Genomic DNA, 12,143 nt, shown 5'->3' with positions numbered 1-12,143 from the left:
CTCTCTCTCTCTCTCTCTCTCTCACTTTCTCTCTTTCTCTCTCTTTCTATCAAAAACAAGCATTTTTTTTTTAAATAGTAGTAAAGAATGTTACGTATTTTATATTTGTTTGTTTTGTCTCTCTTTTCTCTTGCCTATATTTAGTGTTATATTTAGTGTTATAATTAGCTCTCTCTCTTTCTCTCTCGTTCTCTTTCTCTCTCGTTCTCTTTCTCTCTCGTTCTCTTTCTCTCTCGTTCTCTCTCTCTCTCTCTCTCTCGTTCTCTCTCTCTCTCGTTCTCTCTCTCTCTCGTTCTCTCTCTCTCTCTCGTTCTCTCTCTCTCTCTCGTTCTCTCTCTCTCTCTCGTTCTCTCTCTCTCTCTCTCGTTCTCTCTCTCTCTCTCGTTCTCTCTCTCTCTCTCTCTCTCTCTCTCGTTCTCTCTCGTTCTCTCTCTCTCTCGTTCTCTCTCGTTCTCTCTCTCTCGTTCTCTCTCTCTCGTTCTCTCTCTCTCGTTCTCTCTCTCTCGTTCTCTCTCTCTCGTTCTCTCGTTCTCTCGTTCTCTCGTTCTCTCTCTCTCGTTCTCTCGTTCTCTCGTTCTCTCTCTCTCGTTCTCTCTCTCTCGTTCTCTCGTTCTCTCTCTCTCTCTCTCTCGTTCTCTCTCTCTCGTTCTCTCGTTCTCTCTCGTTCTCTCTTGTTCTCTCTTGTTCTCTCTCGTTCTCTCTCGTTCTCTCTCTCTCTCTCTCTCTCTCTCTCTCTCGTGTTCTCTCTCTCTCTCTCTCTCTCTCTCTCTCTCTCTCTCGTTTTCTCTCTCTCTCTCTCTCTCTCTCTCTCTCTCTCTCTCTTTTTTTTTTTTTTAATTAGTATTATAGAATGTTATATATTTTGTATTTGTTCTGTTTTCTATCTCGTTTCCTTTCTCTTTATTAGCTTTTTTTTTTTTCTCTTTCTCTCTCGACAACCGTTTTTGATATTATCAAAAACAAGCATATATGAATATTGTTATTCACTCCTTCTTTTTTTTTTTCTTTCTCGCTCTCTCTCTCTATCGCTGTGTGCCTCTCTTTCTCTCTTTTTGTCTCTCCCTCTTTTTCTCTCTCTCCCTCTTTTTCTCTCTCTCTCTCTCTCTCTCTCACTTTCTCTCTTTCTCTCTCTTTCTATCAAAAACAAGCATTTTTTTTTTAAATAGTAGTAAAGAATGTTACGTATTTTATATTTGTTTGTTTTGTCTCTCTTTTCTCTTGCCTATATTTAGTGTTATATTTAGTGTTATAATTAGCTCTCTCTCTTTCTCTCTCGTTCTCTTTCTCTCTCGTTCTCTCTCTCTCTCGTTCTCTCTCTCTCTCGTTCTCTCTCATCCTCTCTCTCTCGTTCTCTCTCTCTCTCTCGTTCTCTCTCTCTCTCTCTCTCTCTCTCTCTCGTTCTCTCTCTCGTTCTCTCTCTCTCTCTCTCTCGTTTCTCGTTCTCTCTCTCTCTCTCGTTCTCTCTCTCTCGTTCTCTCTCTCTCTCGTTCTCTCTCTCTTGTTCTCTCTCTCTCTTGTTCTCTCTCTCTCTCTTGTTCTCTCTCTCTCTTGTTCTCTCTCTCTCTCTTGTTCTCTCTCTCTCTCTCTCGTTCTCTCTCTCGTTCTCTCTCTCTCGTTCTCTCTCTCTCGTTCTCTCTCTCTCGTTCTCTCTCTCTCTCTCGTTTTCTCTCTCTCTCGTTCTCTCTCTCTCTCGTTCTCTCTCTCTCTCTCGTTTTCTCTCTCTCTCGTTCTCTCTCTCTCTCGTTCTCTCTCTCTCTCTCGTTCTCTCTCTCTCTCTCGTTCTCTCTCTCTCTCTCGTTCTCTCTCTCTCTCGTTCTCTCTCTCTCTCGTTCTCTCTCTCTCTCTCTCTCTCTCGTTCTCTCTCTCTCTCTCTCGTTCTCTCTCTCTCTCTCGTTCTCTCTCTCTCTCTCGTTCTCTCTCTCTCTCTCGTTCTCTCTCTCTCTCTCGTTCTCTCTCTCTCTCTCGTTCTCTCTCTCTCTCTCTCTCTCGTTCTCTCTCTCTCTCTCTCTCGTTCTCTCTCTCTCTCTCTCTCGTTCTCTCTCTCTCTCTCTCGTTCTCTCTCTCTCTCTCTCGTTCTCTCTCTCTCTCGTTCTCTCTCTCTCTCTCTCTCTCGTTTTCTCTCTCTCTCGTTTTCTCTCTCTCTCGTTTTCTCTCTCTCTCGTTTTCTCTCTCTCTCGTTTTCTCTCTCTCTCGTTCTCTCGTTCTCTCGTTCTCTCTCGTTCTCTCTTGTTCTCTCTCGTTCTCTCTTGTTCTCTCTCTCGTTCTCTCTCTCTCTCGTTCTCTCTCTCTCTCTCTCTCTCTCTCTCTCTCTCTCTCTCGTTCTCTCTCTCTCGTTCTCTCTCTCTCTCTCGTTCTCTCTCTCTCTCTCGTTCTCTCTCTCTCTCTCGTTCTCTCTCTCTCTCTCTCTCGTTCTCTCTCTCTCTCTCTCTCTCTCGTTCTCTCTCTCTCGTTCTCCCTCTCTCGTTCTCTCTCGTTCTCTCTCTCTCGTTCTCCCTCTCTCGTTCTCTCTCGTTCTCTCTCGTTCTCTCTCTCTCTCTCGTGTTCTCTCTCTCTCTCTCTCTCTCTCGTGTTCTCTCTCTCTCTCTCTCTCTCTCTCTTTTTTTTTTTTTAATTAGTATTATAGAATGTTATATATTTTGTATTTGTTCTGTTTTCTATCTCGTTTCCTTTCTCTTTATTAGCTTTTTTTTTTTTTCTTTCTCTCTCGACAACCGTTTTTGATATTATCAAAAACAAGCATATATGAATATTGTTATTCACTCCTTCTTTTTTTTTTTCTTTCTCGCTCTCTCTCTCTATCGCTGTGTGCCTCTCTTTCTCTCTTTTTGTCTCTCTCTCTTTTTCTCTATTTCTCTTTATTTTTTTATTTTATTTTTGAACAAATATAGATTCTGAAACTATTGTAAATGTATTATTTATTATATTTCGTCTTGTATATTTTTCTAATAAAGATTATTTTAAAATAATTTTTATGCATTTGTGATTTAAGCCTAGGTTCACACTGCTGCGAATTAAAAATCGCGGTTAAATGCGCGATTTTACCGCGATTTTGCAGCGATTTTGCCGCGATTTTGGCCGCAATTTAATGTAAATCGCGGCCCGAAATCGCAAAAAGTAGTACAGGAACTACTTTTTGAAATCGCAGATGCGGCGTCGCACTGATTAGGACAGTGCCATTGCCGACAATTGCCGCCGATTTGAGATGCGATTTGACATGTCAAATCGCATCTCAAATCGTTCCAAATCGTACCCAGTGTGAACCAGGGCTTAATCTCTAATGAAGGGGGGGATGGAATAGGTGACGGAGGGAGAGGGGGGGAGAGGTGAGGGGGGGAACGTAGGGACATGGGGGGGGAAGAGGGAGATTAGTAGAGAAAAGGGGGAAGGAGATTGACTTTTTTGATTATACCAAAATATTTGATTATTATTTTTTAACTGTTGATTATTATGTATCCAGTAGATATGCCTGTGTGCTTTGGAAAATATTGTCCAAACATGACCGGAAAAGATGTTAAAGGGAATAAAGTCAGTTATTTTACATTTCCAAAGGAAGACGGTCGCATAAAACGTTGGTTAGAAAATGCAGGGATGGAGCCAGGAATGGTTGAGGAGTACGTACCCATAATCAAAAACGACTTGTGCTCAGAAAACTATCGATTATGTTCTGCCCACTTCGAAGCTCAAGCAATTACAATGCGTGGAACGCAAAGAAGACTCCTCCCCGAAGCGGTACCTACCATCTTTACTGATGTCTCTACACCGACAATTAATGGAAAGAAGTGGCTGAACAAACTCAAAAAATTATGGACAAGAGAAGGGATGAGGGCCATTACCGATACAACTGCCATGGAAAAACAAAGTTGTTCATGCAATTGTCATATTTCCGCTCAGTTACAAAATGTTTTACGGATGGACGTCGGCACGCAAACTACCCAAGATACGGAAGATTTCATTCCCTCTGAACCATGTTATTCCAAAATTGCCACCCCGCAAGCCATTGGTTCAGATCACACATATTCTAGGAAAGAGGAATGTCCCATGTCACCAACATTAACGTCTACACCGGTTAGTCATGCAATGTGCCCTGCAGGGCAACCTCTCATTGATATTTCTCCCTCCACGTCATCCGCTTCTCCCCCTTCAAAAAGACAGAGGAGAACACAGCCACTTTTCCACACATATCTACCCTGTTTCCCCAAAAATAAGACCTACCCTGAAAATAAGACCTGGTGCTATTTTCCAGGAAGGCTGCAATATATGCCCTACCCCGAAAATAAGCCCTAGTTAAAAATGCTTGTAAAATCCTATAATCCACTATATTACAGTAGTTTTATAATGTACAATGTGTGTGTTTCTGTAATATAATTGCAGGGAAGAGAGCTGCGGCGGGTAACGGAAGTGCAGAGCGGCGCTATAACAAATGTATTTGGCACAATTATATTACAGAAACGCACACATTGTACATTATATACTACTGTAATAGAGTGGATTATAGGATTTTACAAGCATTTTAACTCAGTTCACACTGGGGATTCCTGACAGGCAGGGAGAGAGAGGGGGAGAGAAGACAGCACATTGCATGGTAAGACCTACCCTGAAAATAAGCCCTACTGTGTCTTTTGTTTCCAAAATTAATATAAGACCCAGGGCTTATTTTCGGGGAAACACGGGTAGAATTGCCAGAAATTGTGAGTAAAAGAAAATTGAATTATGAGGATGACCATAGCTTTCATGAATCGGACTGCGAAACTCCACAGAAAAACGATCTCGGGGGCCAGATTCATAAAAGAGATACGACGGCGTATCTCTGAGATACGAAGGTCGTATCTATGCGCCTGATTCATAGAATCAGGTTCCGCATAGATCTCCCTAAGATCCCACAGGTGTAAGTGACTTACACCGTCGGATCTTAGGCTGCAATTCCAGGCCGGCCGCTAGGTGGCGCTTCCATTGCGGTCGGCGTAGAATATGCAAATGACTAGTTACGCCGATTCACGAACGTACGCTTTGCCCGTCGCTGTAAATTTACGTCGTTTCCATAGAGATACGCGGCGTAAAGATAAACTTGCCCCCTAGGTGGCTTAGCCAATCTTAAAGCGGAGTTCCGGCCACAATTTCACTTTTTATATATAAATACTAGTGCTGTCAAGCGATTAAAATGTTTAATCGCGATTAATCGCATTAATGTCATAGTTAACTCACGATTAATCGAGCGATTAAGGAGGTTCACCCTTTAAAACATTTTTTTTTTTTGTTTTCTTATTTATTTTATTTTTTTTTATAATATTTAAATTGTGTTTTTTAATTTTTTTTACATTTTGATCACTTTTATTGCTGTCACAAGGAATGTAAACATCCCTTGTGACAGCAATAGGTGGTGACAGGTACTCTTTATGGAGGGATCGGGGTCTAAAAGACCTCCGAGCCCTCCTTTGCACTTCAAAGTATTCAGATCGCCGAAAACGGCGATTCTGAATACTGTGTACTTTTTTAAATCCGGCGCCATTGGCAGCTGAGAAACCCGGAAGTGACGTCATGACGCCGCTTCCGTGGTTTCAATGCGGAGACTGAATCAAAGCCGTTTACGGCTTAGTGTCAGTCTCCGCCTGGACACAGAAGGCGCCGGATGGAGGATCGGGTCTCCTGGTGGGACGGGAGGCCCGGTCAGAGCGGCGAAAGGCGGCGGGAGGGGGGGGGATGTCCCCTCCCGCTCCTCCGGCATAACAACCGAGCGGCTTTTAGCCGCATCGGTTGTTATGTTTGGATAGCCGATCGCCCGCTCTAAACAACGGTACCGGAATGATGCCTGCGGCTGCAGGCATCATCCCGGTATAACCCCCGAACGCCGCCTCGTTAATCGTGCGATAAAAAAATTGACGGCGTTAACATGGGTTTGCGTTAACGCCGTTAATAGCGCGTTTAACTGACAGCACCAATAAATACCCCTGTAATACACAAGCTTAATGTATTCTAGTAAAGTTAGTCTGTAAACGAAGGTCCGTTTTGTTAGGTTGTTACAGCATTTAGACACTTTATAAAATAGAAATTGACTGGGGCCATCTTAAGTGTGGGCATCATGAAGCCAGACTGTATGACTTCCTGGATTTCAGCCTTGCAGATCTCGCACATGCTCAGTGCTGCACAAGCAGTGTAATAGGTTTCAGATCAGGTTTCAGCACCTGTACTGTCCAAGTCACATGATTCTTCGAGACTGGGGAGTGCACAGACTCCTGGAAAGTTACACCCACTACATTTCCAGGAGTCTGTGCGGTGTAGGTTAGGAAGCTTAAGCACCTAGGTGCAGGAAGTGGGAAGATTAACTATTCTGCCTAGCAACAACACTTTGAAGGCATCTAAAAAAAAAAAAGTTTTCTTAAAGGACTAATGACATTTTTTTAAAACTACTGATGTAATGTTATATTTATGGGTGGAACTCCACTTTTAAGTATGGCCGTCGTTCCCGCGTTGAAATTTTACGTTGTTTGCGTAAGTCGTCCGTGAATGGCGCTGGACGCCATTTACGTTAACGTCAAAACCAATGACGTCCTTGCGACGTCATTTAGCGCAATGCACGTCGGGAAATTTTAGGGACGGCGCATTCGCAGTACGTTCGTTAATTTAAATGGTACACGCCCCATTTGAATTAGGCGGGCTTACGCCGGACGCATTTACGCTACACCGCCGCAAGTTTACAGGCAAGTGCTTTGTGAATCAAGCACTTGCGCTGAAAACTTGCGGTGGTGTAACGTAAATGACATACGTTACGCCACCGCAATTCTATATGAATCTGGCCCAAATCTTTTTCTGACACTTGTTTCTTTAAGGGGTTGTAAAGGTACAATTTTTTTTCCTAAATATCTTCCTTTACCTTAGTGCCGTCCTCCTTCACTTACCTCATCCTTCCATTTTGCTTTTAAATGTCCTTATTTCTTCTGAGAAATCGTCACTCCCTGTTCTTCTGTCTGTAACTCCACACAGTAATGCCAGGCTTTCTCCCTGGTGTGGAGTGTCGTGCTCGCCCCCTCCCTTGGACTACGGGAGAGTCAGGATGCCCACTAACACACAGCTCCTTTCTCTATCTGCAACGTAGAGAGCGTCCTGACTCTCCTGTTGTCCAAGGGAGGGGGCGAGCACGACACTCCACACCAGGGAGAAAGCCTCGCATTACTGTGTGGAGTTACAGACAGAAGAACAGGAAGTGAGGATTTCTCAGAAGAAAAAAGGAGACTTAAAAGCAAAATGGAAGGATGAGGTAACTGAAGGAGGACTGCCCTTTGCTAGCCTTTATCCGGCCCTTGGGCACTATTCCTCCCACTGACACCAACAATGGGGCCCTATTTCTTTCACTGATACCAATGATGGGATACTATTTTTACTACTAAGGACACTACTCCTCCTACTGACCACCAACCCCGAGGCCATATTTGTTCTTAGGCCTCGTACACACGGACGGACTGATCCGATGAAAACAGTCCGCCGGACCGTTTTCATCGGACATGTCCGCTGCCGGATTTTGGTCTGATGGTTGTACACACCATCGAACCAAAATCCCTGCGGACAGGATACGCGGTGCCGGGCCGTGACGATGACGCGGCGACGTGCGCGACCCTGGAAGGTCAATGCTTCCACGCATGCGTCGAATCACTTCGACGCATGCGAGGGCTTTCGGCCGAGCGGACATGTCTGGTGAGTCGTACAGACGACCGAACATGTCCGACGGACAGGCTTCCAGCGGACATGTTTCTTAGCATGCTAAGAAACATTTGTCCGCTGGAAACCTGTCCGATCCGCCGGAAAATTGTCCGGTCGGACGTACAGACGACCGAACATGTCCGCTGAAACTGGTCTGCGGACCAGTTTCAGCAGACATGTTCGGTCGTGTGTACGGGGCCTTACTGATGCTGGGCCCTGGACATTTCTACCCCTGCTAGCCACAATCCGGCCCTCCTAAAGCCTGAAGGACGATAAACTGGGCCTTTGTTTGAAAAGTTTGGAGACCCCTGTTCTAAGCCAAAAAAATTGTGATTCTCATTTTAGCCAGAATCGTGCAGTTCTAATTTACAGTAGCGATTATTTGTACTTTTTGTACTATGAAGGGCTCATTTTCGTTTTTTTTTTTTTAACCCTATTATGTTACTAGTTATGATTTATACACAATCATGTTTGTTACAATAAATGTTTTATTATATATTCAGAGTGGAAACCTTGAGGATTATAATAGTGTTATTAAAGAAGAGTACACGCAAGAGGACGAGGAATATGGTGTAATGAAGGAGCTTTCAGGACACAAGGATATGATGGAGCCGCCTAATACCAGGAACCCACCAGAGAGATGTCCCCGTCCTCTGTATTCCCGGGATTCCACACAGGAAGGTCACACCATCCCCCACCATCATCAGGTAGATGAGGAACAATCACTGAGGCCTCGTACACACGGCCGAGGAACTCGACGTGCCAAACACATCGAGTTCCTCGGCCAGTTCAGCCCTGAAGCCGCCGAGGAGCTCGGCGGGCCGAGTTCTCCCATAGAACAACGAGAAAATAGAGAACATGTTCTCTATTTTCTCGACGAGTTCCTCGGCGGCTCCATCGGGCCGAAAGTGTACAGACGACTCTGACCGAGTTTCTCGCTGAATTCTGCCGAGAAACTCTGTCGTGTGTACGAGGCCTGATAGTATCATTAGGATCTGTACATTATCTGCATTGTTACCATTGATGTCATTTTTATTCTATATTCAGAGTGGAAACCTGAGAGATCCTAAAGTTGAGCTTAAAGAAGAGATAAAAGAGGAGGATGATGAGGATGGGGTGATGGAGGAGTTTCCTAAAGGACACAAAGATCTGTACCAGGACACCATGATGGAGTCATCCAGCTACAGAAACCCACCAGAGAGATGTCCCCGTCCTCTGTATTCCCGGGATTCCACACAGGAAGGTCACACCATCCCTCAATATTGCAAGGTTGGTGGGACGGAGATTATAAAACACAGAATCATGGAGACGATGTGTGGATTTCTTATGTGATGTCACAATAATAAAGCTCTTATCTTACAGATGATATTCTCTCTCATTTTCTTGGTTTAGAGTGGAGATCCAATCGATATAGAATTTGAGGTGAAATCAGAAGAAGAAGAGACGTATGTGAGGGATGATCAGCAGTCTATGGAGGAGGATGGAATAACGGGGACATTTATAGAGGAGGACACTCCTACAGAGATCAGCACAGGTGGGTCATTAACACTAAATCCATTCCTCCACCCATACTGCTCACTGATTGGTCCAGAGTAGGGCGGGGACTGGGTGATATCAGCCTGTAATCCCCTGGTCACTTTCCTGAGCTGTGTTCCCCGTCCTGTATTCCTGTATTTCTCTCGGATAATCTTCCTTCTCTGTGCTGCAGACACAATTTATGTCTCTAGACTGGATTTATGGAGATTCTGGGGTTCAGCAAAATGTTGACTCTCACCATAGTCATTGCTCAACCTAGGCACCAGTGGCATGTGTCTTGGGTCTTCTGCCCCATGCCAGGGTATAGCAGGATCTCTGACAGAACAATTCTCCTGGGTTACTGGAGACTGGCTAGGCCACTCCAGGACCTTAAAATGCTTCTTACGAAGCCACGCATTGTTGCCCGGGCGGTGTGTTTGGGATCTTTGTCATGCTGAAAGACCCAGCCATGTTTCATCTTCAATGCCCTTGCTGATGGGAGGAGGTTTACACTCAAAGGCCCAGATTCACATCCGGCGGCGTATCTCTGCGGCGGCGTAACGTAACTGATTTACGTTACACTGCCGCAACTTAGACGGGCAAGTGCTGTATTCTCAAAGCACTTGCTTCGTAAGTTGCGGCGGCGTAGTGTAAATCGGCTGGTGTAAGCCCGCCTAATTCAAATTTGGATCAGGGGGGCGTGTTTTATGTAAAACTACTGTGACCCGTCGTGATTGACGTTTTTGCGGAACGGCGCATGCGCCGTCCGTGGAATTTCCCAGTGTGCATTGCTCCAAAGTACACCGCAAGGATGTCATTGGTTTTGACGTGAATGTAAATGACGTCCAGCCCCATTCACGGACGATTTACGCAAACGACGTAACTTTTTCAAATTGAGTGAGTGATAGAGGGGGTGGGGACACTCGTCCTATAATCCCCTCATCACTGTCACTCCTATAAAAGACAGTTCTCGTTTCCTCACTCTCTGACTAAGGTCCATGAATAAACAAATGATCTGGTAGGAGATCAGAGGACCCATTTACTAGTTACCTTGAGGGGGGAATTGTAAGATCCTCAGAGACAAAGCTGCCTGATGTGGGCGGAGTCCTGGTTTAGGGGAACCAATCGGCTTATGTCTAGTAATAATCTTTGTATTTCTATTTTAGTAGATGGACGGGAGATGAGGAAAACCTCAGAGGATTGTCTCACTTTGTCTCCAGACTGTAAAGTAGAAGATGAGGACATCACACAGTATAGTCCAGGAGAAAACCCGACTACCTCAAATGTTCATCCGGCACCACACAGTGTAGATGGACCATCGTATTCCTCTTATCCTGAGGAACCTCAGACTGTGCGGGACGTTGCCGGACCATCGTATTCCTCTTATCCTGAGGAACCTCAGACTGTGCGGGACGTTGCCGGACCATCGTATTCCTCTTATCCTGAGGAACCTCAGACTGTGCGGGACGGTGCCGGACCATCGTATTCCTCTTATCCTGAGGAACCTCAGACTGTGCAGGACGGTGCCGGACCCTCGTATTCCTCTTATCCTGAGGAACCTCAGACTGTGCGGGACGTTGCCGGACCATCGTATTCCTCTTATCCTGAGGAACCTCAGACTGTGCGGGACGGTGCCGGACCATCGTATTCCTCTTATCCTGAGGAACCTCAGACTGTGCTGGACGGTGCCGGACCATCGTATTCCTCTTATCCTGAGGAACCTCAGACTGTGCGGGACGGTGCCGGACCATCATATTCCTCTTATCCTGAGGAACCTCAGACTGTGCGGGACGGTGCCGGACCATCGTATTCCTCTTATCCTGAGGAACCTCAGACTGTGCGGGACGGTGCCGGACCATCGTATTCCTCTTATCCTGAGGAACTTCAGACTGTGCGGGACGGTGCCGTTCTTCCAACAGATAAGAGGTTTTCCTGTACTGAGTGCGGGAAGTGTTTCCGTTTTAAGTCTGGTCTTTATGTTCATAAAAAATTTCATACAGGTGAGAAGCCACATTCCTGTTCTGAGTGCGGGAAACGTTTTGTAAAAAAATCTGAACTTGTCACACATCAGAGGTCTCACACGGAGGAAAAGCCGTATTCCTGTACTGAGTGCGGGAAATGTTTTTTAAGTACTTCCAGTCTTTCCTATCATCAGAGGTTGCACACGGGTGAGAAGCTGCATTCCTGTTCTGAGTGCGGGAAATGTTTTTCATGTAAGTCACATCTTGACACACATCAGAGGTTGCACACGGGTGTGAAGCCGTATTCCTGTTCTGAGTGCGGAAAATGTTTTTCAGATAAGTCCAGTCTTTCCAAACATCAGAGATCTCACACGGGGGAAAAGCCGTATTGCTGTTCCGAGTGTGGAAAATGTTTTTTAGTTAAGTCGCTTCTTGACACACATCAGAGGTCTCACACGGGTGAGAAGCCGCATTCTTGTCCTGAGTGCGGGAAGTGTTTTTCTACGAAGTCACATCTTAATATACATCAGAGATCTCACACGGGTGAGGAGCCATATTCCTGTCCTGAGTGCGGAAAATGTTTTTCACAGAAGTGCAATCTTTACAGACATCAGAGATCTCACATGAGGGAGAAGCCGTATTCCTGTCCAGAGTGAGGGAAATGTTCCTCACTGAAGTCCCGTCTTCCTGTACATCAGGGGTCTCACACAACCCTCGGGGTGTATTAGTGAGTGCGGGAAATGTCTTGTATATGAATGTTGCTGGACATGTGGGGAAGAAGCACACCCTGATATACACCTCAGATATACTCCATGGCTGATCTTCATCATGTAAGAAACAGTTGATAAGGAGATCGGAGATCACCAAAGACATGGATGAAGTGTTGTACCGTGTTGGCCATTGATAGCAGGAGAAAAATAAAAATGGAGTCATTACCTCTCATTGGTAAATTTTGTGGTGTAAACTTTTTTTTTT

General features: G+C 45.2%; 1 protein-coding gene across 1 annotated transcript in view; it reads left to right on the top strand.

Annotated features, from left to right (window-relative positions):
• Positions 1-3,495: 3,495 nt before the first annotated feature.
• LOC120910588 (zinc finger protein 585A-like) overlaps positions 3,496-12,143 on the top strand; it is a gene marked incomplete at its 3' end in the record, with an annotated part of 40,532 nt that continues 31,884 nt past the window's right edge. Inside the window, exons 1-3 of the mRNA XM_040322347.1 lie at positions 3,496-4,065; positions 8,196-8,264; positions 11,096-11,803. Coding sequence (XP_040178281.1) covers positions 3,496-4,065; positions 8,196-8,264; positions 11,096-11,803 — 1,347 coding nt within the window. The remainder of the gene's footprint in view (positions 4,066-8,195; positions 8,265-11,095; positions 11,804-12,143) is intronic.

This window comes from Rana temporaria, chromosome 8 (assembly GCF_905171775.1).
Source record: "Rana temporaria chromosome 8, aRanTem1.1, whole genome shotgun sequence".
NCBI classification, from domain to species: domain Eukaryota; kingdom Metazoa; phylum Chordata; class Amphibia; order Anura; family Ranidae; genus Rana; species Rana temporaria.
The sequence above is the reverse complement of the archived record's forward strand: the minus strand, read 5'-3'. Positions and strand labels throughout refer to the sequence as shown.